The sequence below is a fragment of the Botrytis sinoallii genome (genome assembly GCF_014898435.1).
Source record: "Botrytis sinoallii strain Bc 23 chromosome Unknown BSIN_011, whole genome shotgun sequence".
Classification (NCBI taxonomy): Eukaryota; Fungi; Ascomycota; class Leotiomycetes; order Helotiales; family Sclerotiniaceae; genus Botrytis; species Botrytis sinoallii.
In genome coordinates, this window is record NW_024066038.1 from 749,831 (window position 1) to 773,142 (window position 23,312).

At 43.7% G+C, this 23,312-nt stretch overlaps 5 protein-coding genes across 5 annotated transcripts; 2 read left to right on the plus strand and 3 right to left on the minus strand.

Annotated features, from left to right (window-relative positions):
* Positions 1-279: 279 nt before the first annotated feature.
* Positions 280-2,121, plus strand: EAF02_006881 (uncharacterized protein; the record flags this gene model as incomplete). The annotated part of the gene is made up of 2 exons (XM_038902929.1): positions 280-370; positions 434-2,121. 2 exons carry the CDS (start codon positions 280-282, stop codon positions 2,119-2,121), a joined length of 1,779 nt encoding a protein of 592 aa, XP_038757250.1.
* A 1,485-nt stretch (positions 2,122-3,606) lies between these two features.
* Positions 3,607-5,357, minus strand: EAF02_006882 (uncharacterized protein; the record flags this gene model as incomplete). The annotated part of the gene is made up of 3 exons (XM_038902930.1): positions 3,607-4,359; positions 4,413-4,649; positions 4,704-5,357. The coding sequence occupies 3 exons, from the start codon at positions 5,355-5,357 to the stop codon at positions 3,607-3,609; spliced, it is 1,644 nt and encodes a 547-aa protein (XP_038757251.1).
* An 887-nt stretch (positions 5,358-6,244) lies between these two features.
* On the minus strand, positions 6,245-12,439 carry EAF02_006883 (uncharacterized protein). Its single transcript, XM_038902931.1, has 4 exons — positions 11,291-12,439; positions 11,057-11,171; positions 8,169-11,009; positions 6,245-8,111 (listed from the first exon to the last, which is right to left on the minus strand). The coding sequence occupies exons 1-4, from the start codon at positions 11,515-11,517 to the stop codon at positions 6,687-6,689; spliced, it is 4,608 nt and encodes a 1,535-aa protein (XP_038757252.1). The 5' UTR covers positions 11,518-12,439; the 3' UTR covers positions 6,245-6,686.
* Positions 12,440-16,849: 4,410 nt separating this feature from the next.
* EAF02_006884 (uncharacterized protein) lies at positions 16,850-18,475 on the plus strand (the record flags this gene model as incomplete). The annotated part of the gene is made up of 2 exons (XM_038902932.1): positions 16,850-16,925; positions 17,004-18,475. 2 exons carry the CDS (start codon positions 16,850-16,852, stop codon positions 18,473-18,475), a joined length of 1,548 nt encoding a protein of 515 aa, XP_038757253.1.
* Positions 18,476-19,856: 1,381 nt separating this feature from the next.
* EAF02_006885 (uncharacterized protein) lies at positions 19,857-22,235 on the minus strand (the record flags this gene model as incomplete). Its single annotated transcript, XM_038902933.1, has 8 exons — positions 19,857-20,108; positions 20,283-20,410; positions 20,477-20,940; positions 20,991-21,268; positions 21,315-21,899; positions 21,953-22,059; positions 22,115-22,142; positions 22,203-22,235. The coding sequence occupies 8 exons, from the start codon at positions 22,233-22,235 to the stop codon at positions 19,857-19,859; spliced, it is 1,875 nt and encodes a 624-aa protein (XP_038757254.1).
* Positions 22,236-23,312: the final 1,077 nt, after the last annotated feature.

The following is a 23,312-nucleotide window of genomic DNA, read 5'->3' on the forward strand; positions in this document are numbered from 1 at the left end:
AGGGTATTGTTGAGAGTTTTCTTTGTTGAAGGGAGATTTAGTCGGTGATGGATGAAGAATCTCAAAAATAAATTTGGCGCGGCTGATTTCTTTGCGCCTCGATTATTCGAGCTCCATATAATTTAAGGTTTGGGTTTAGCGCATTTTCGGTCATTAGCGTGCCAAGATTTCGAACCTTGCGATAGCCACAATAATTTTATGAAATATTTCGGATAAGGTGATGGATGCAGTTTGAATTGAGGATTTTTGAAGCCAATTCAACAACGTCCGGAATCAGCAATGGCGACAAATACTAGAAAGAGAACAGGAGATGATTCTCTAGAGCTTTCTACGAAAAGGTTACGAATTGATGCCTCGAGTTCTCTACCAGGTTAGTGCAAATAGTTCCTGGTCTAGACTTCAATTTGGGAACTCGAGATTGACGATCACATAGCGGCAGATGTACTCGATGGTGATAATGATAATGAATACAAGCCGGAACAAGACCAGATCTCGGAGGAGGAGGAAGATACTATTGAAGCAGCAGACACACCGAATACACCATTTTCACCTGTACCTGGAAAAAAATTCCCATCCGAGTATAAGACGATTAAATGTACGTATGAAGGATGTACAAAAACATTCAATCGACCTGCAAGATTGGCAGCACATCTACGATCGCATGCAAATGAAAGACCATTTATATGCTCATATGAAGGGTGTGATAAGGCATATATTGAGGAAAAACATTTGAAGCAACACATCAAGGGATCTCATACTCACGAACGAGAATACACATGTGATTGGGAAGGGTGCAGTAAAAGTTTCTTGACGGCCACGAGGTTAAGAAGGCATAAGGATGCTCACGAAGGCCATGAAAGGTTCAGATGTACATCATATCCTCCCTGCAATCAGACGTTTCGAAAACATCAAACACTCCAACGCCATATTCGTTCCGACCATCTCGATTTGGCTCCATTCCCATGCACATACATCGATCCGATTACGAATGAACTCTGCAAAGCAGGATTCGATGCTTCAGGTGGCCTCAAAAAGCATATGGAAAGAACTCATGGAGTAGCCACGTTTCTATGCGAAGAATGTACAGTACCAGGAAAATTCCACGAAGATGGTACACCCGTACCGTTAGCTTTCACAACGAATGCCAAGTTACAAGCACACATCAAGAAAGAGCATGCAAATTGTATGTTCTGTGATCGAAAATGTTCCAGTCAACAACTACTTCAAAAACATATAGATACTCAACACTCGGGCACTACACTTGAAGAACGTAAGAATATATCTTGTGAATATCCGGGATGCCCGAAGACCTTTACCAAGAGAGCAAACCTACAAGTTCATATGCGCACTGTACATGATGGACAGCGTTTTATTTGCGGAACATTTGATGTTTCCCAAACTCCCGACCTCGCATCTTGGAATGGAAGCGATTCATGCGGTAAAGATTTCGTATCGAAAGTTAATCTTGAAGATCATGTTCGAACACATCATCTCGGCTTACCCAGTGTTTTGAATGCGAGGGGTAGACGGAAGACTGATTCACAAACTAGACGTTCTGCGAGAAGGGCACCCGAGCAAACCGAAATTGAGGAGTTAGCAGGGTATGATGCCAGAAGAACAATTGATTGTGTAGTTCAGGGATGTCCTCATAAATTTATGAGAGATTATGATTTCCATGAACATATGAGAATTCACCACCAGGATGTCGGTTTTATGGATGGTCAGAATGATTTGAATCTAAATATCGATATGAGTATGATGGACCATTTCCCTTATACAGATAATGGAGGAGAACTACCAAGTCTAGATTTCATGAATGACGGTACGGGGATGGATATAGGCGCTCTAGACATGGGAATGGATTTGATCGATCCGGCATTACATACACCCAACTTCAATCTGGAAGCATCGGCATCGGGATCAGCAGCAACCTCCGTAGCACCTTCAATCAATGGATGGGATACCGCAGGTGTAGTTGCAGAAATAGATCTGGATTGGGACTTTCAAAGACAGCTATTGGAAGGAGGACGATTTTGGATTGGTGGGGATGAACAGCAGGCTCCCGGGGGTTCACAGGAGTGGTCACGAGATCAGGCAGAGATGAGGAGTTTGATTGATTGATAGATGCCACCTGATGAAGGTCTAGAACTTCGAACTTAGCCTCGTCTCAGTCATTGGACTTGCGATAGGTCGAAGATATAGACCTGAAAATCTCGAGATGTTTTACATTGCAAAGAGCTACCCGGTGGCTACAGCGAAATACATCAAATACTCGCCCTCTTCGCTAGGTCAAATCAGTTTTGGGAGTGTAATTGGGTAGTAATGGAAATCCATAACATGATTTTCTTACTTATCTAGTGAGGGATCAAGCGGGAAAAAAAGAAAAGATCAGAGATAGCAAGCGCTGCATACATCTCTACGATGTCGTTATAGCTGGACTATACATTGCATTGTAATGCATCGTACTGAATTGTACTATACTATACTGTATTGCGTTACTACCGGAACATAGACTTGCGGGATAAAAGAGAGGCAGTGGAAAGATACCTCTCTACCTCTCCTATGGTGGAATACAAATAATGAATAAATACCATGCTTTACGTTATACATGATTATAATAATCATACGTACATTATCACCATGATTATTACTTCTCGCTTGCTTATGAGTTACCTTTATTGTTACTTAAGTCAGTCGCTCGTATAGTATTGTATATGTATGTGTACTTTTTCCCACCAAGGGAAGTAAGTCGTGTATACAAAAAACGTCCCTACATACATACATGTATTCAATCTCAAGTAACCACACCCACCTAACCCCATACCCACCTCACCCCAACAAACAAACTTCAACATAATCGATTACTCAATCAATCAATCAATCAATCAATCAATCAATCAATCAATCAATCAATCAATCAATCAATCAATCAATCAATCAATCAATCAATCAATCAATCAATCAATCAATCAATCAATCAATCAATCAATCAATCAATCAATCAATCAATCAATCAATCAATCACAAACTCACAAACTCTCATACTTTTATTCCAACAAAACATACATTCCCCAACTTTCTCACTCCATTCCATTCCATACCATTTTATTCCAACTCTACGATACGCTATACGCTATACCTATCACCACACTACACGATACCATAAAACAAACAACCCCTTTCCTTAACCGAAAGAACCACTACTCAAATTACCTATTCCTCGCTGCGTGTTTATACACTTAATTTCATCTAATCTAAACCAATCCCTTCCGCACTATACCATACCATACCATACCATACCATACCGCCACACTACACCTGTACCGAATTGTAAAAAAGGAAATGCAGATATAAGTATATTCTACTCTACCCTACTCTAATGCTATTTATTGAAGTTATCGCTATTGCTATTGATGCTATGCATTCATGCCCATGTAATCCTTATGCTTATCTGTATCTGCATATGCATAACCTAACCCGACATAACCCATACCAATACAAAAGAAAAGAAAAGAAAGGAAAAGAAAAACAAATGTAGACTCAAACCTCTACCCATTCAAGCACATTCGCTCGCTCGCCCAGTAAAACCACACAACCCAAACATTCCTATCTCAATAATTTCAACCTCACCAATCCATCCGCCGCTTTCCTTGATAACTCCGGGCTTATCCCCCTTTCACACACACTCCTCTCCTCATCCGGCTGCGCAAAAAATATCGGTGGATTTGCAAGTCCTATTTTTTGTCTTTCTAAAATCGGGGTTCTTATCTGGGTATTTTCCTGACCACCGATCATTTCGTATTTTCTTCTTGCGACTTCTTGTTCGAAGTTGATTATCATTTTTGTGTCTGTTTCTTTGGATTTGGGGTTGGATTTGGAAGTGGTATTGGGAATGGGAGCAAGAGGATGTGCATGACCCAAGCCTGAGCTCGAACCAAAATTCGAATTCGGATTTGAATTGGAGCCAAAAGAAGTGCAGGAAATAGCAGAATCTCTTCTCGATAATGAATCCGGTTCTCTTCCGGATAAAGGAGGACTAGAAGAAATATTGATATTCTCATCACCATCCTCTCTCTCCCCTCTTTTCTCTCGGACAAAAACACATGCATTCTTATTCGCAGAAGCAGGAGCTTGTATATTAATAGCTGGAACTGCTTCTCTTCCTGTATTCGTACTAGGCGCACCAGGAAGTGGTGTTCGTCCCATCCTCTTCCCATAAGAATATCTGCGAAGACGAGCAAGAGAAGGAAGTTTTGGTGATGTAGAACGCACTTGTAGACGTGAAAGAGGAAGGTCGATTTGGTTTGTTTTTACTTTATAGTTTGCGAGGGAAAGACGGAGACGTAACTCTTGGGATTTCTAGAGGTTGTGTTAGCTTTTTTTATTGGTCACAAGAAGTAAAGGAAACAAACTTGACGAATTTCTTCTCGTGATAGAGATTTTGATTTTGAGGTTCGGAAGGTCTTTGACGTGGATATAGTAGTGGGTATGAAAGATGATTCGTTGGATATGATAGTTTCGGTCGATTGGGAATTATTGCTGATGATAACTGCGTCTTTTGCGTTTACTATGGAAGGGAAAGATGATGACGAAGAAACAGATGTGGAAGAGCGATTTGGGGAAGACTGCTTCTGAGGTGACCTTGATGACTATATATGTATATCAGTAAACTAAATTTGTCAAAACGGGTAAGAAGTACATACCTTTTGTTCTTGGCCATTCCCCAAATCACTCGACTCATCTGTTATTCCAACTCTCTCATCACACGCCTTCGCCTCGGGGCCTGCTCTGGCTGGTGACGAGGTGGGTTGTAACGACGTAGATTGCGGGAGTGAACTCACACCTGCGCCAGACCCTTCAAGCAGCGAAGAGTTTCCCGATGATGGTGCAATTCTGCATCGCTTCGCACCGGATGCTCCCGGTCGACTCGATACAACATCTTGTGATTGTACAGTACATGACAAGCGTCTCTTTGTGTTAGCCAAGGAGGCCCGCTCAGCAATTGAAACGTCAACGCCGTGGATTGTGGTAGCCTCCAAGCCTTGATGAACGTTATCTTTATTCGTTGCTTTTTCCATATTTGCAACTCGGGAATCCGTACTCGTGTTCGTCTCCTTCCAATTTTCCCGCTGTAAAGTCGTTGTCGACGGTCCCGCCACTTGCGAGGGGTCGTTTGGAACTTTTCCGGGGTGGTTACTAGACGATACTTTCTGAATCTTGTTATCTGGCCATAGCCATTCAGGAATCGTTTCTCGCCAAAGGTATGATGCATGATTGCTATCAGTGACTGAAGTATTGATATTGATATTGAGATCCCCCAAGACGCGACGCGTAGTTGATGATTTTGGTGAAGTCATTGTGAAAAGTGAAGGGAACAACTTTAAAGTAAAGTAAAGAATCGACTAAACAATAAACTGTAGAAGTTTGGATTTTGGAAAGCGCGTTCGTGGTTGATTGTAGCTTCCTGAATATGTCTAATAATCCACGATTCACCAGCACCCGGCCATACTTTTGGCAGCGACTCACTCTCCAATAACTTACAGATAAATCTCCTTTTCAATTTTTGAGAAGAATTGATAACAAATAAAGTACAACTTCAGATATCTAATTCCAACAGAGATCCAAGAACAATTATAAGTAAATATTCAATTATTCTTTCTCATCAGACTTTCAAATCGCGTCTCATGATATAATGCGGGATCTCTCGAGACGCGATTCTTGGGCAACTTTTATTGTAATTCTGCCGCTTCCTAATAGACCGCCTTGATAAGAAAATGAGGGGCTAGCCGAACTCTCAGATACCACCTGAGCCACGGAGTCACTATGAGCAGCTCATCACGTGCTAATTTCATCTCCTCTCAACAGGGTAGACGGGGGGATTCACACACACTGACCCATCTAAAATGACATCTCACAGGCCAGGCAATAACAGGGTCTTTTAGAGGGCGCCACGCAGTAACCAACCATATCAAGCTGAGATCCTTTCCAATCCTTCCACCTTCCACCCTTCCACCCCTAAAGCGATTGCGGCCCGTCAACCTTAAAAAAAACTACCTGGACCTGGCCACCCGTTGCAAATGCATGTCGTGCCTTGAAGATCAGGGTCTTGCAGGGAACTAAATCAGAAAGAACCTTGATGCTTCAATGAAAAGTAGAAAGCATGATTGGGGATGATCTATGCTGCATTTTAGAGTTGAGATTCTATCAATAAAAATAAAACAGACGCACACACACATATATAAACATTCAAATATGATAATCATTTCTTTTATTTGCTTCAACTGCAATCAAAGTATTTTACAGCATATAGCTATACCTAATCCAGATCGGATTAAAAACAAATGTAACTAACTCATGCTTCCCATTTCGTTGCTCCACCCATCTCAAACGAGAAGAAAGTCCAAGAAAGAGTAATATATATTTGTCCAAGAAGGCCCATTATAATCATGATATGTAATAATAACCAAAAAATTATTCCAGTCAAGGAAAATTCTTCACCCCACTGAACGCCCTGCTAAAAACAAAAGTACTAGGTGAATATCCTGTCCTTCCCTCCTAGTAGTCTTATCCCAAGACGCCGTGCTTTTCATTGGTATATCATCTCATTGATTTTCCAAAATACCCTGTAAACCCTTCCCACCAGAGAAACGCCCTCCAAAAACCATGATACAACCCCATCTACCCAACTAGATATCCATCGAATAATGCTCATCTATGTTGAATTGAAATGGTTCATTAAAATTTACTTTGCCATCCATATCATCCCATGTTTGTGGAGCGTTAGCAAACTCCACACCATCAAACATGGTCAAGTCTTCATCAAGATTTGCGTCGTAGGTGTTCGTGTGGTTTTCCACAAGAGCATCAGTATCACTGAGTCCGAACGGAAACCATGACTCATCAAACCCGTCCAAGGCAATGTCCAAGTTGACCCCTTCAGAGATATCACTAGTGGGCTCTGATACACCGTCTTTACTCGATTCTGGAGTATCATTTGGTGTGATGGACCGGTAGTTATTCACATCAGAGATTGCCCCGCTAGCGCCACCTTCAAATGGCTGGAAAGCGCGGACAAGCTCATTAGGATCAATCGTAGCATTCGCCCAAGGATCTAAGTTGACTTCTTGAGTTGGTGCATTCGGTTCATCCTTGTTCATGCCTTTCTGGGACTTGGCTGTATCCGTAACCAAGCCAGACTGTTGCTTGACTTTACCTTGCATCATGCCACCCTGCAAATTCGTTGAACTTTGACGATTCATAGGTGTAGCAGCCGAAGCAGATGGAGTGGCAGTCTCAACCTTCGGTGTCTGACCTTGGCTGAATGATGTGGCTACATCCGTAGTCGCCACTGCTGCGTTTGATTGATTTTGAGAATCTAGACCTAGAACTGGTCGGAGATGATCCTCAGCAAACTTCTGTGGGTTTTGCATTGGCAGCCTGTGCTCCACTTGAGTGTGACGAGCAAGCTCCTCTTGACTTTCGAATCCGGTGTTTTGACGTTCGCAAACCTCGTCGTTACATGGCCAGGTCGGCTTGGACGGAATCTTTGGCTCTGGGATTTGTTGACGTTTGACCTCCGGTGAGGGGACTTTGGTGATCTGGGGCGAGGAAGTCGATCCGGGAGTGCCTTGACCTTGGCCTGGTGTTCCATTTGGCTTCTGCTTCTTACGTGCGGGAATGTGGAGTTTCTCCGGAGTGAAAGCAGGAGGCTTCCCAGGGTATGTAGGCTGACCATGAGGAGACGAGGCACCAAATGGAAACGGTGGCTGGGATGACGTAGGGGCTGCTGGGGGATGAGAACCGCGGCTATTCGATCTTTGGTGGTTCATCTTGAGCAACTGCTGCTGCTGTTGCTGTAAATTAGCAGCATTAAGGGGCACACCTGCCTCCGAAGTTTGGGTCGTTGATACAGTAGATGGATTGGCCGATGCACCTTGGGGATCTGACGATCCACCATTCTTCTTAAACATTGGATTTTTATTGACAATATCCATTACCATTGTATTAAGAAACGTTTTAGCTTGCTCCACATCGGCGGGCCTCATCGAAAAAGTATCTTTGAGCTCCCTCATTGTAGCAGGGTCTTTGAATTGCTTCGTCAAGCGACATCGCTGAAAGGGGTTAGCGTTGTTCATTAACTTGTGGATCAGCCCGGGTTCAAAACTTACAGCACGGAAAAATGTTTTAGCTCGAGAATCATCACGAGTTTGTTGATACCACCTTAACATGGCCTTCGAGACGTTGTTAAGATGAGCAGGCATAGGTTCCAAGGCCTTGCGCATGCTTTGTTTCGACTCCTCATCCATAAAAATCTCACCGGGTGGGTTATCGTTGTAAGCCTTTTCTTCTTCGGCAGCAAATTCTTTGAATTTCCTGGTAATCATTTCCACCTCAGGGTTGCTTGGTGGCTGCTGCCTTGCGTTAAACATTCTACGTAGAGTAACCTCATAGGCTTTCTTTTGCTCTGGATCGAGTTTCGCTATCTGTTCTGGTGTGAGCCGGGTAATATTTCTCTGCTGTGGTGCTGGCGCTGGGCCCTGTTGTCCATTGGGATTTGGCACTTCTACAACATCATCGCTGCTAGCTCGTTTCAGATTATTCTTGGAAGGTTGAACAGGTGACGAGTTCTGTGCGGCTGCTGGCTTGTTATTTGGTTGAGGCCGGGGGCGATTGACAGGTGCAGGAATGGGTGTACCTGCAGGTTCCGGTGCCGAAGTTGCTGGCTTCTGCTGTGGCATTTGTCCAGATGGCTGCTGTGTATTCGCCATTTGGGCCGAGTTCGGTATTCCCTGCATCGTGTTTTGTGGAATCTGTTGACCATTTGTCTGCGCCATTGCAATTTGACGACGTTGCATATGATTTTGCATCAGGATATGTCGGAGTTGGTCATCAGTGGCGGCAAGAAGTTTACCACTTGAGTGATTACGAAGGTTCGCAATGTCCTGGGGCGTGAACTGTCGCATTGCTCCAGGTCCCATATTCATTCCCATAGGCATTTGAGTAGGATTCTGGCCCATTTGGGCAACAGGAGCCGACATTCTTTGAGGTGCCATAGGCATTGCATTCTGACCTGCGACTGGAGCCTGCGTGGGCATTTGGTTGAGCTGCTGTTGTTGTGCGGCTCGTCTCGCTTGACTAAGCTGCATTAGGTGCATCTTTTGTGCGTTCTTCACGGTTTCGAGTGCCTGTTGTGGCATCGTGGGAGTCGAGCTAACCCATTGTTTCAGTTGACCCCACTTCTTGACCTCTGGAGGGATTCCTGGTAATATTTGATTATTAGTGAGGAATTGTGCAGGGATATCCATGTTGTCCATTTGTTGCACCAGTCTGTTATTATCTGCAGGTAGATTTCCAGGCCGGGGCTGCATGGCTGCGTTCTGAGCCATTTGTTGTTGTACGATCAGTTGCTGTTGTTGCGCAGTCAAATTGTTCAATAATGACGCTGGGGGTCGCTGTCCCGGGTGTGTCATCATAAATTGACTCAAAGCATGTTGCTGTTGCAAGAGTTGTGCAGACTGTGGTCCAGGTTGTCCTTGACGGAGTGGATTATTATTTCCTTGAATAGCCATTTGTGGTGCCTGTTGCATTGGATTCTGCTGCTGCCGAGCCTGCCAATTCTTCGCAAATTCGCTCATCTTGTCAGGCGGCAAATTTGAGAAGTGCTGGCGTTGTTCTGGGCCCATATCTCGCAACATTGCGGGGTTGAATTGATTCATGGAATTACCAAACATTCTTGGGTTAGCGAAGCGTGGATCAAGTGACTGGCCAAATTGTGGATTATGCATCATTCCACCGGCCTCAGGGTGGCCCATCTGCTGAGATGGCGTCCTCATAGGAGCGTTGAGCGTATTCATGGCAGGGCTCTGTTGTGATTGCATGTTCCCCGGACCCATTCCACCAGGTTGACCTTGTAGTCCCATCTGTGCCTTAGCAGCCGCATTAGCACGAGCTTGTGCCTGCTGTGCCTGCTGTTGTTGCTGAAATCTCTGTGACTGTTGAGCGTTAAACATTTGGACTTGTTGGGCCTGCGTTCTCGCCATGGGATTCGAAGCTGAACGTTGTTCGTTCATGTTCATCGCTTGTCCTGGCATTGTAACATTAGGTTGAGGAGTGTTATTCCTTGGCGCACTGACAGGTACGACAACTTGACCTGCTTCCTGAGCCAAGACCCCCGCTTGCTGCTGTTGGCCGATTAAGTTTTCCATGTTGCCCAAGAAAGAATTAAAGTCTGGGCCCCCGCCCATGGTTGTAGGGGGTTGCGATTGACCATTCATTGGGCTTGGGTTCATGGAACGCTGTTGCTGCATGACCGGAGCCGTTGCAGGACCATTTTGTGGGTGCTGTGCAAGCGTAGGATGCTGTCCTTGCCCCATTGGCAAGTGACGATTACGCCATCTATTCATAAGTTGCTGGCGATACCATAGAAACGCGATGTCTACTCCAGTCTGTTCCTGCGATTGGAGTTGCTGTGGAGTCATTTTTGCCCTCAAGGTGGTCCGGATGTTAATCTTATCATTTTCTGGTGCTTCGCTGCACATTCTCATGGCTTCTCGATTCATTTCCTGCACCTCGCTTGGCGTCGGTGTCGGTTGTAATTGTGGCTGGCCATTCATGGGTCTGCCAGATCCGTGCTGGATTTGATTTGGCATGCCATTTGCTTGCAACTGTGGATTCTGAGGCATATTCTGGGCAAGAGCATCGTTTGGGAGGCCGTTCTGCATGGGTTGAGGTTGCTGAGGGGGTAGAGGCGAAGCTTGCATCTGGTGTTGAAGATGTTGAAAGCCTTGTTGGGGAGGTTGCTGAGGAATGTTTCTCGGCATTTGGCCTTGCATGCCATTTTGATTCATCATCATCTGCTGCTGCTGCTGGGCTTGGGCTTGGGCCTGGGCCTGGGCCTGGGCTTGGGCTTGGGCTTGTGAGTTGACTTGCTGTTGCATAGTCTGCTGGGATTGCATTCGAGCCTGCTGTAAGTCACGCTGCTTCTCGGCCATTTTATTTTTGTAGGAAACCTAAACTCGTTAGCTGTGAGCCTTCAATCATTGACATGAATTAATACTTTATCGGGCGAGGTAAGAAAAGCTTCTTTCTCGAAGCCAAGAGCAATATCGAGAAGCTTGAACAAGTGCTGAGGTGTGTTTTGACCTTGAGAAATCAGTCGTAAAGCACCAATTCTGCATAGAAGTTAGTATCAATTGTCCAAGATTTACGTACTGTATATAAAGCCTGTTTGAAGATCATTTTGATACATAAATCACCGGGGCTAAGATTGCGAGAACTGGAAACAACTTACATATTGCAAATGACTGCCATACGTTCTTGACTCGACACTATTTGTTGCCATCCTGAAGGTGGTTGTCCTTGTTGTTGAATTTTCTGAAAAATTATCTGATTGAATTGCTGGGGTTGTCGACTTGGATGCATTTGCATATGAACCTGTTGTTGATGTTGCTGCTGTTGCTGTTGTTGCTGTGGCATCATCTGGCCCGCACCACCCATTTGTGGAAAATTTGAGGCCATCTTGGGATTCGGTGTGGCAAGGCCACTCTCCTACTTAGAGGAGGACCGACTTGGAATTTGAATCAGACCGCCAACCCAAGATCGAAGGGCGGAATCGATATAGCGCGTGTTTACCCCAAGTATGGTGGAGAGTACACGGTACTAGTTGAAGAAGGTTGTGAGGTTGAACCTGTTGTTGCTTTTGGCACCAGGCGGGGGAGGTTAAAAGTCCTATAGATTGCTGACAATAGGCGGCGAGCCGTAAAATGGCTGCAGGCTGCCACAGTTACATTCGAATAGAGCTAGACCTTGTGTTCCATGAAAAGTCCTGATTGGAAATGGTGCCTTCGTTTGCGACGCACTCTGAAGTGTACGAGAATCGAATATTAGGTATCGAATGGGGAAGGGCGGAATGATAAAGAAGAATGACAAGTTCTTTGGATGTCGAAGGATGAGGCTGTAAATGGTAGATGTGTATGTGAGTGCGTGTGAGTGTTGAGTAAAGTAAAAAAGGTTCCAGGTAGGAGGAATTAATTTGATCGAGGTTGACTGCGTTGGGGTGCTCGAGAAAGCCAGCACATTCGGTGAATCAATGAATTGATTTGATTAATAAATCGACTAGCTGACAATTCATTCGATACCTAGGTGAGTAGCGTTTAGAGTGAATCAAATACTTTCAAGTAGGGTAGGCAGGTAGTATATGAATGATGATGCGATAATCGATTATGTATGTATTTGAATAACCCTCTCTGTTTTGGATGTTCCTCTCGAATAAAAGAAGTATAAAAATTATCTGAGCATATCTCACTCTCCGTCCATATATGTTGAGAGCTGTCCCGCGTGTATCGATTTGTGAAGGAGTTGTTCAGGATGTATGAAATGTGTGCGTGTGCGTGTGTATGTGTATGTGTATGTGTATGTGTATGTATGTGAGTATGTGTGTATGTATGATGGGATGGGATGGGATGGATGGATGGATGGATGGGGAAGAGATCAAAGTGGTGGGCGGGAGTAAAATGTAAGTGAAATGGCAAGGGCAGATGAAGGAAGTGATACCGAAGCTGGGCTGGAAATGACTACGCTAAATTCGATGGTGCAGGGTTATAATTTTTTAGTGTCATTTTAATGCTTGATATGCTTGAAATACTAGTCCCTTAGTAAGGTTGCTTAGAATGTGTGTGTATGGGTGTGGAGACTTTAAATGTACAGTGTACCCAAGAAGAAGATGATGTTGGAACCTCTTTTCGCCGGGAGTAGGCATTCATTTAATTAATTGCCCCGGTTGCAGCATTTGTGAGAGAGATGGAACGAGGGCGAAGATACAGGTTGGAGTTTGTGATTTCGTGAAGGGGGTGTGTCTAGGTCGGAGAGGGAGTCGAGTCGAGAAGAGAAGAAAAGAGCACAGGAAGAAGAAGAGAAGAGAGACCAAGAGAGACCAAGGACTAGTACCGTTACAAAGGTAAAAAGGTGCGAGGGAGGGAGGGATGAGATCTATCGGTCGGTATTGCTATTCTACCAAAGTGGAGCATGGAATGATCGATCTCTTTATCAAGTAGGGTTAGTTTGTGTATAGTCACAACCCATTCCGTAATAGTCAATCATTCAAGCTTCCAACCTTTCAAACAGAGGAGTACGGAGGATACTGCACTGTACAGAGAGGGCAATAATGTACACAAGAGAATGGATTTGAGTTTGTTTAATTTGTTAAAATTGTAACGAGGTTTGTTCGTTTTTTCATGTGTATGTGTTTGTTATTACCTGGTAGGTAGGTATTGTTGGAAGAGTGGCTGTCGCTGTACAAAACAATATAATATCGAGTAGGGAGGGTGAGAGGGTGGGGACTATATAATGAGATATCAAGTATCAAGGACTCCAGTAACTGCCTACCTGGGAGATTCCTCTTGTATCACATAAATCCAGAGGGTTTGATTCGTATCATTACAATCATTTGGAGAACAGAGACCCAGAGACCCAGCGACCCAGCGACCCAGCGACCGTTAAGCGCCCATTGTTCATCGGGAAGAATCAAATAATGATGATGAATCCTACAACATCAGATGTGTACCTCCTCCCAGTCGACCTGCCTACCGATACCTACTCACTTGACTGCTCACCCACATCGATACCGGTACCTGTATCTACATGTGATCTACGACTACCCCAAGAAAACGAATCGATGAGATCGTGATATCAACAGATCATGAATCATTAATCGTATTTCAGAGTCCATTACCTACCTACCCAGATGCTTACTATACTCGATTGACCGACTTGGTATTAATCCGTTCCTCAAATGATGTGCGTCCCTGCATGGATTAGGAAGGCTAAGGAAAGTCTATCTACGGCCTGGTGGGAATAGATACCTAGTAAGGAAGCCCTGGAGGGCGTAGATTGACTGTACACTGTACGGTAGGTATGGAAATCTTACGAGTTTCTTTTTCTTTCGAAATTTCTGGAGTGCTCATCGCTTGCCTGGATATCAAGTATAAAAGTATTATGTAGATTCATCCGGACGATTTGTTGATAATATCCAACTACCCTGGTCAGGTTCGAGTAGATGTCCAATTTCGATGATGAATACCTAGCATGCTATGTGTCGGGATAATAAGCTTCGGAATCTACCTAGTAATCGGTGTCGGTAGCTGGATTGAGGAGATGTCGATTCTAATCTGGATGGGAACAGTCCAGACCCACAGTTTAGTTGGCTGTCAATGATATGTAGATGTAGGAGATGGTACCGGTAAGTACCTCGCCTCCTCCCTCACCTCTCCACTCACCATCGAAACAATCATCTACTTTCTTATGTGTCGTTCTCTCTAACATCATACCTACCTCCTACCTAGGCGAGAAGTCACAGGCAAGTTCACAGTACCGAAGTATCTAGCTAAGCAATCTATTACTCTTTCGCAATCTTCATCCACGAATCATCATGTATCCATCAAGTAACGTCCATCATCTCTCAAGAGGCCGCTGAAAACTACTCAGCCCTAGTTGGATACTGGGAATCCCAATGCGGTAAGAGTTTACCCAAGATTTTCTTGGGATGGATGGCACACAGAGTATTCAACCTTTGTTAATCCGTGTAGTCATGGGGTCATTCGATTGGATGTTGGAAATTGAGGCTGTCTGACGGTGACAGCAAAAAGAATTTTAAAATGGAGGAAGAGAAATTGAATGATTGTCGGTGACTGACTGACTGACTGACTGCAGACGGGGTGGGTGGGTAAAGTAAATTCTGGAGGATGAGAATGTGGATGTGGAGGAAGGGAAAATACCCATTTCTCCTTTGGGGTTTCAGTGGTCTACGGTTTATGATTTATGCCCAGGTGGTTTATGGATGGACACAGCACAGATGGGACAAATGAGGGGAAGACTGTACCAATTCATTGATTGACTCGATTACGAAAGTTGCGCCAATCACCAGGTAATGAATCAATGGCGTTCCAATTAGGAAGAAGAATGATTTCCCTTGCTGGCTTGACCAGAGGGAGGCGATGTACATAATATGTAGACATGATCGGTAGACACATATATAAAAAGGGATTCGTCCAGAGTTCTTTAATATAATAAATAAAAAGAAGTCATAATAATATTCATCTACCTTCTTCCTCAGCTGATCCATCTTCCCATCCCATCCAAAACATGCAATCCTTCAAACCACTTTTCCGTCGCCCTCTCGTAAATGTATAAAGTAGATGGGGAGCATTGACATGGGCTGAGCTGGGGAGGGAGGGGGAAGTGATGATCGCCAGAAAACCTAGCAAGGCAATGCAAATTGTACCACCCATTACATCCCAATTCGTCTCATCTCATCCAATCAATATATGTCACGACTTTCTGATGGATTCGCCCAGGCCACTCTTCTCTTTTGGGAAAGGGAAACAATGGTTTGATTTTCTCACATTACAATTTCAAGTTCGCTCTCTTATTCCAACTCGAGTGAAATATATTCTCATCCTCGATTAACAGATTGATTGATTGATGGATTGATTGATGGATTGATTGATGGATTGATTGATCGAAAGAATTAATTCATTACAACCTCCTCCATTTCATTCCAACGGAACTTTATTTCTTCTTCTTCCAATCTGAAATCCTCAAAGCAAAACACTGTCGAGATGGCTGCATTCATGGCGCTTCTTTAGTGGCAAGCAATGCCGGGGAAACATTAACCTTCTGGTGTGATATCGAGAATCTAGATATCTGCCACCGAATCAGAATCTTTGCATGTCTTCGGTGTCTGCAGGAACAGGGGAAGATCACTTTTCTTTTCTTCATGGTGAAGAATGGATCGTACGGAGTTTTATCATTTCCCCCAGCATCCCGTTGATCTCTTTCGATATTTCAATATCGGATGCTTACAGACAGTAGATATAATGGAGCTATCTTCCTTGACTTCTTCTTCATCCAAGTATATAACACGTCCTCATGTAAATAATGGTGTACGACGTATTTCTCGAATCGTTCAAATGACTATCATCTGCCAAATGATGAGGTACTCATCTGACTGACTACCAACCTCTACCTAGCCACCCAACATCGAGTTACTCACACGCACACACACGGACTCTCTCTCACTCTCTCTCTCAATCGTTAGCAAACACGAATTCATCCTATGCTAACAAGTGTTGATAAGTGTCACAACAGAGCAGATCTAATGTGTACTTTGTAACTGGGGACGAATTTCTGAAGTAAAACAGAAGCCGCCATTCAAGGATTCATCGCAGGGATTTACCTTGTTTGTTGTCTCCGATTTTATTTGGCCACGAGGTTTCATTCCATTAATTCAAGGTTGTTTTTGTTACATTGTTGCCTCACCTTGCTTTTTCTTTATGAAAGCTTCCTGAGGCTTGGAGGCTGTTGAACTCAAAGTATCCATGTTATTAATAAGCAGCCGTCTTTCCACTGCCGAGGTAGGTATCCATGGTGAAGATTCTACAGCCACTCCCCCACAAGCCACAATGTGGCTCATTGCTTAGATAAGAAAGTACCTAGGTACCTGTGGACCTACCTACCCGTGGGCCTACTAGGTTTATCTCACTTGGGGTTTTCAAATGCCTACCACGCCTACCACGCCTACCTAATTGGTAAACACACCCTCTGTAATCTGGAGTTCTAACCGTGCGAGGCTGGTCGGTGCAACCACGAGTCAACACCTCCGCCTTGGACGAATGTCCCACCTTTCAGATGAATCTCTTTGCAGGTGAAGTGAATTCAAAAGGAAGTTCCTAGTCTGATGTTGAGATCACCATCAACATCATCATTTTTCCTTTCCCTTACTCCCATTTCGGCAAGAAATAATTCCAACCCTTTTACCATATTTTGTAGATCTTACATCTCATCCGCCTACAAAATGTCAAACCGAAATCTATCAACTGCGGAAGCAAAGGCTCACGATTTTCTCGATTTCCTCAATGCTTCACCTGGTCGTAAGTAAAATTAATCAAATAAGCTATCAATATCATAGCAACCTTATCTCTGCAGTTGTACCTAACGGTTCCATTTAGCCTACCATGCAGTACACTCTGCCATTCAACGACTTTCCAAAGCGGGCTTCACAGAGATTAAGGAGCGAGATAACTGGTCTACAAGTTTACAACCCGGCGGAAAGTACTATCTTACCAGAAATGCTTCTTCGATCGTCGCTTTCGCCATCGGCAAGAAATGGAAGGCCGGTAACCCAATTGCCATGATTGGTGCTCACACCGATTCTCCTACCTTGCGTATCAAGCCGGTATCCAAGAAACAAGCTTCTGGATTCATACAAGTGGGTGTGGAGACATATGGAGGTGGCATCTGGACATCGTGGTTCGATAGAGACTTGAGCATAGCAGGTAGAGCCATGGTTAAAGATGGAGATGGAAATTTTGTGCAAAAACTTGTCAAGATCGATCGTCCAATCCTTCGCATTCCTACTCTGGCCATTCATCTCAATCGTGCCACAAGTTTCGATCCGAATAAAGAGACCGAATTGTTCCCAATTGCCGGTCTTGTGGCTGCCGAGTTGAATCGTACAGGAGCGAGCGAGAACGGACCGACTCCATCAGAAGAGAATAAGGATTCGGGGGAATACAAACCCTTGCAAGCGATGACCACTCGTCATCATCCATATATTGTGGAACTTATTGCGAAGAACGTAGGTGTTGGGATTGATGATATCGTTGACTTTGAAATGATCTTATACGATACACAAAAAGCTTGTTTGGGTGGGTTGAACAATGAACTCATCTATTCGGGCAGATTGGACAATTTGGGCATGACCTACTGCAGTGTTGAAGGACTTATCGAATCTGTAAAGGATTCTGCTGCTTTAGATAATGAATCATCAATCAGACTAATCACCTGTTTCGATCACGAAGAAATTGGTAGTACATCCGCGCACGGAGCAGCCTCTAACCTTCTCCCCGCCGTCCTCAGACGTCTCTCCGTGATCCCAGCTTCCACTGCCGGTCCCGGCTCATCGTCATCCTACGACATGGTTCACCGTGAGTCAGATGTCGAAATCGCCACAGCCTACGAGCAAACCCTCGCCTCTTCCTTCCTCATTTCTGCAGACATGGCTCACTCCATCCATCCTAACTACGCACAAAAATATGAACAAGACCATCGTCCTGAAATGAACAAAGGAACAGTCATTAAAATCAACGCGAATCAACGCTATGCCACCAATTCCCCTGGTATAGTCCTTCTTCAAGAAGTTGCACGCAAGGCCAAGCCTTCCGCAGATTCTAAAGAGGGAAAGAATGGTGTACCACTCCAACTCTTCGTGGTCAGAAATGATAGTAGTTGTGGAAGTACCATTGGACCTATGTTGAGCGCAGCACTAGGAACAAGAACCCTTGATCTGGGTAATCCTATGTTGAGTATGCACAGTATTAGAGAATGTGGAGGAGCATTTGATGTAGAACATGGAATTCGATTGTTTGAAAGTTTCTTCAATCATTTCTCGGATTTGGAGGGAAAGATCTTGGTGGATTAGTGGTGAGGGGGAAGCATGGGTGCGGATATGGATGGGCTTGCTGTACGAGGTTGGGATTAGCGAGATGGAGTTTAGGGGGATGCGAGGATTTGGTGATGTCATCAATGGATGGAGGATGGAGAGAAATGAATGAATTATGAGATATGAGATCAGATGAAAAGAAAAGTGAAGTGATAGGAAATGAAAATAAATTTTGAAATTGTTGCTTTAGAATGACATTGAGGTGAAGTGATTAATGAATCAGCATCGATGTATACATACCTATTACAATGTTATGATCAAAGTATCAGACAACAGTGATTATATGTATAAGCAATCTCAAATCCCATCGTCTATTCCGGTTCTCTTCACTCCTCACTCCTCACTACTCGCAAATATCGATTATATCAATCAATTAGCATAATCTAACACACTATATCCCATTACATTACGTTACGTCATTACATTACATCACATCACTACTTAGCATACTGATTATATCACAATGTTGAAATCTGAAATTGAGATGAAATAAAGATGAAATGAGATGAGATGTAATGAGATGAGATGAGGGTGCTATCTAGGGAGTTAAGTATCATGATAGATACAGTAAAGTATAATTTGTATGTGCTATGTAAGGTATTATATTCTTATATTCTTATATTCTTATATTCTTATATTCTTATATTCTTATATTCTTATATTCTTATATTCTTATATTCTTATATTCTTATATTCTTATATTCTTATATCCTCATATCCTCATATCAGACCTCTAGTCTAGACTATCATCAAGCCTAGACCAGACATTCTCATTCACATTCGCACTCACATTCTCTTTCAGTCTCAGTCTTTACAACCCCTTATCATTACAATTCATCCTATAATTACATCTCTTCCATAATGACATCCCTCTTCCCTGTATTCAGCCAGTCATTCCAATTCATTAACCCATCCATCCATCACTAAATATGCTCATCAAACTTTTCAACTTTCATGCACCAATCTCATCCCATCAACCACAACCACACTGTGCACAAGCACAAGCACAAGCAAACTTTTAAACATCATTCTCTCGTCTCACCTCCCTAAAATTTCTCTCCTTTCATCCCAGCAAATCCCCAGCACTAGCTCCAAAAACATCACAAGAATCAAAGGATAAGATATGCGACTCGCGGGCTTTCTAGCTACATGGAAATGCAAATCGAAGTTCAAATGGCAAAAGGCAATCATGAATCGAATATACCACTAGCACCATGCTAATTCCACAAATGCTCTATCAGAAATCAACAATCAAAGATAGCAAAGTAAAAGGCAAAAACGCATGATGGGAAAACATGTAAACGTCAATATACATGTATACATAAATGTGCAAATTTTTATTAGGGCCTGTCCTTTCTTTTTAAGTCTCCAAAACATCTTTCTCCGCTTCACTTGGGAGTAAAGGAGTCTCTTTCGTGGCATAATTATCATCCTTCTCCCAAGCTGCTCCTGGTCCATGGTAAGAAGGTTCCTCAATAATAGCTCCTTGGTTAACAGGTTCGGATCCGAAGGGGAGTGGTCTCGAGGGCATCTCGCGCGTTGGAATGTCCAATTTATTGGCTAGAACATCTGATTGACGCCTAGCAAGCATATCAAGTTGAGCTGCTGGGTCCTGTCCGGGTGTCAGTGAGAATCTTCCAAGATCTACTAATAGCCTATTGAAAAGTTTCAAAAGTCGTGTGAGATCGTAAAACAGGGTACTGGGGCCAAGGAAAAGTTTCTTGGGGTCTTCAAAAAGACTTCTGAAGGCATCAAAAGTTCCATTGAATTTATCAAAAAGGCTTACCCAATCTTGTTGTGCAGGAACGCCTTCCGCAGGAGGTAATGCGCTATCTTCTTCTCTCTCTTCGCCCCAGAAGGTTGGTTGTGTTCTAACTGGTGCGGGGGTTACGGGTAAACTAGGCCGTTCAAGCTCTGTTGGAAAGTCTGTGAGCCTCATACTACGCCTACGGCCTCCCGGGCTAGAAATCTGTGATATACCTGTGCCGTATCCTTGAAGAACTTGGATGTTGCCTTTGCGATTCTTGGACATGTTTCCAATGTATCGCTCAATTTCTGGAACTTCATCCCACGCATTTCCTCTAGCATAAGTTTGCCATGGGTCGTTGGCACTCGACATGGTAGGAGTGGTAGGAGTAGCGGGCATGCTTCTTTCATCCTCGGTGGTTGCGACTACCGAACCGGCGACGGGGGTTTCTGGTACTGCTGTGTCATCATAGTCATCTTCAGGGAATACTCTTGAGGGTACTGGTGGGTTAGCTTCCCATGGGAATATTGGTGCTGGTCTCTGCCACTTTGGAGCTTTTGGTACTTCGTAGTACATGTCACTGGGAGGGTCTGGGTAGCGGCTTGGTGCTCGGAATAGGGTAGCGTCGTTGGACATCGCATAATGGTTATCGGGGAGGTTTGAGGCTTCTGGTCTCGAATTTTGTGGTGGTGGTGCTCTATAGATCATTAGACAATTACTTCTCAATTTAATGACAATGAAGCTCACTTGCTGGCATCCCATGGTGAATATGAGATGTTTCGAGATTGGTCCAATTTTGCCTGTACTGGGGGATCATAAGCTTCTTCGTTTTCCAAGTTTGTTTCTGTATGGTCATGGATTGGTTCCTCTGCTGTAGTAGTAGTATCATTAATGGCATTAAAATGTTGAAATTTCTCACACTGGGCTCCTTTGGAATGGTCCTCCTGGGTCTGGGGCTGGAATTCTCCAAAAACAAGGTATTGTACGATAAGGGGTGCCGCTCCGTTGGAAGTTCCGGTCGCCGACTGCAGAAACATTAGCTTCCTCTACGATTGAAGACATCAAACTTACCGTTTGCTTGTAATGTTTATCATAAACTGCCCACCATCTTCCGGTCATCTGATGGTAAGGAGTGGCTCCGACACTGGCTTGTCTTCCAACTTTCCATGGCTTATCCGTTCCGATAAAGTGGGCGGCACTGATGCTGGATTGGAAATGTTGAAATGCTGGGAGATATTGGTAATGAGCGGATGGGGTGACATTGTAAGTAAAGCTTAGACGGTTGTAAGTATTCTTGAAATGCATGTTAAGTAAACCTTGATCAGCTCCATCAAAAGAGATTCCTCTGTTTGCCATAGCCTCCAAAGCATAGTAGTCGCCCATATTTGGATCTAAAACCATAAGACCAGTGTTGAAGATGTCTGGCCATCCGATATCTGGTGAGGCGGAAAATGGATTTGGTAGAGCAAACAACTCATCTGGTGCACGAAGAGCAACCATATCGGCATCCATGTAAACTATTCTTCGGAATTGTGTTTGTTTCCATAATGTAATTTTGGTGAAAGTAGAGTGAAGATCAGGGCGGCCCATGAGGTCAAGGTTGGCTGGGGATTGGTTGACAACTCGATCGACGGGAATAACATAGTCGAAGTTTCTCTGGAATCATATGTTAGTTTGATTCCCAGGTTGTCCAAAAGTAGAGTACTTACCTGAAGTTCAGTCATACTCTCAGAGGTCATTGAATCCACCGTGACAAGCACTGCGATTTTCTTGGTAGTACCAGCATCTCGTAGAGAATGTGCCAATACAAGAGCACCTGAATTGCAAGATGAGTTAATGATTTCTGATAGGTTTAGTATGATAAAACAAACCTGGCAGGTAGGTGTCGGTCAAGAGAAGCTATTGCAAAGTTGTCAGTTCAAGTCATCCCATTCTTGTCGAGTTATGGTGATAACTTACAGTTGCATAAACATCTTCTGGTTGGGAAGCCATTGTTTGTTTAAAAATGAGAGGACTGTATTTTGATGTATAAGACAAAGAAGTCCTTGAGTATTCGAACAAACTACTACAAACAAAACGTCTACCAAAGTTGTAGAGGTAATGTGTATAGGTAGGTAGATATAGAAGAAAGTCGGGGGAGGAGAAATAATTTGGAGAGATATGCGATGGATATTCTAAATAAATGGAAGTAAGCTATCAAGGCCCGAAAGAGGTTAGTGGAGATTGATTATGACGGTATGGTATGGTCATTCGGTTAAATAAATCAAAAAAGATGGTGGAAATGCTGGGGGAGGGGAAGAATGGGCGGTGGATGTGGATTAGATTGTATGGGTGTATATGGATGTATGTATAGATGGTATGGATGTATGAATAATGTATGGATGGATTGGTCCTTTTGTTTGGTGGGAAATGAATTGACAGGGAATTTGCTGGCGGTAAGAGGTCTCAAGGACGGAGGAGGATGAAGGGAAGCATGAAAGTCAGGAATATGAACGGAATATACAGTACGGTATGGTTAATTATTCGCAAGACGGTGAAGTAGCTTGGGATCTAGAAAAGACAAGATGAAGGGGGAGGGAGAGAGGAAAGAAATATATTGATATATACCAGTACTAGGTATTCGTATTCACATTCATCCATGGATATTCATACTAGGTAGGTATTGATATATTGATATTCACATTCACTCACATTCGCTCACATTCACAAAAAGATACCCCTCTCTCAACCCCTCCATAATATTCATTCCAATCACTCCATTCATTCAACTCTTATAAGAACCCAACAACCCAAAAACCTCAAAACCCCAAACATGGGAGAAGGTATAGAATGCCATTTGTCAAAGATAAGACGACATCGACTTTTCTTCATTACAGTAGCATTGTGTGAATCTTTGATCACGAACACCAAGCTGCCACGTACTTCCTCTTTCGCCTCCTTCATCAGACTAGTTTGGATATCTTTTATGAACTTCTTCCTACGGAGTAGATAGATTCTCCATACTCAATCCTCCACAGCTGGCTGGCTCGGCCGGTTACCTAGTCGTTAAACCATCTCTGCGTTGGACGG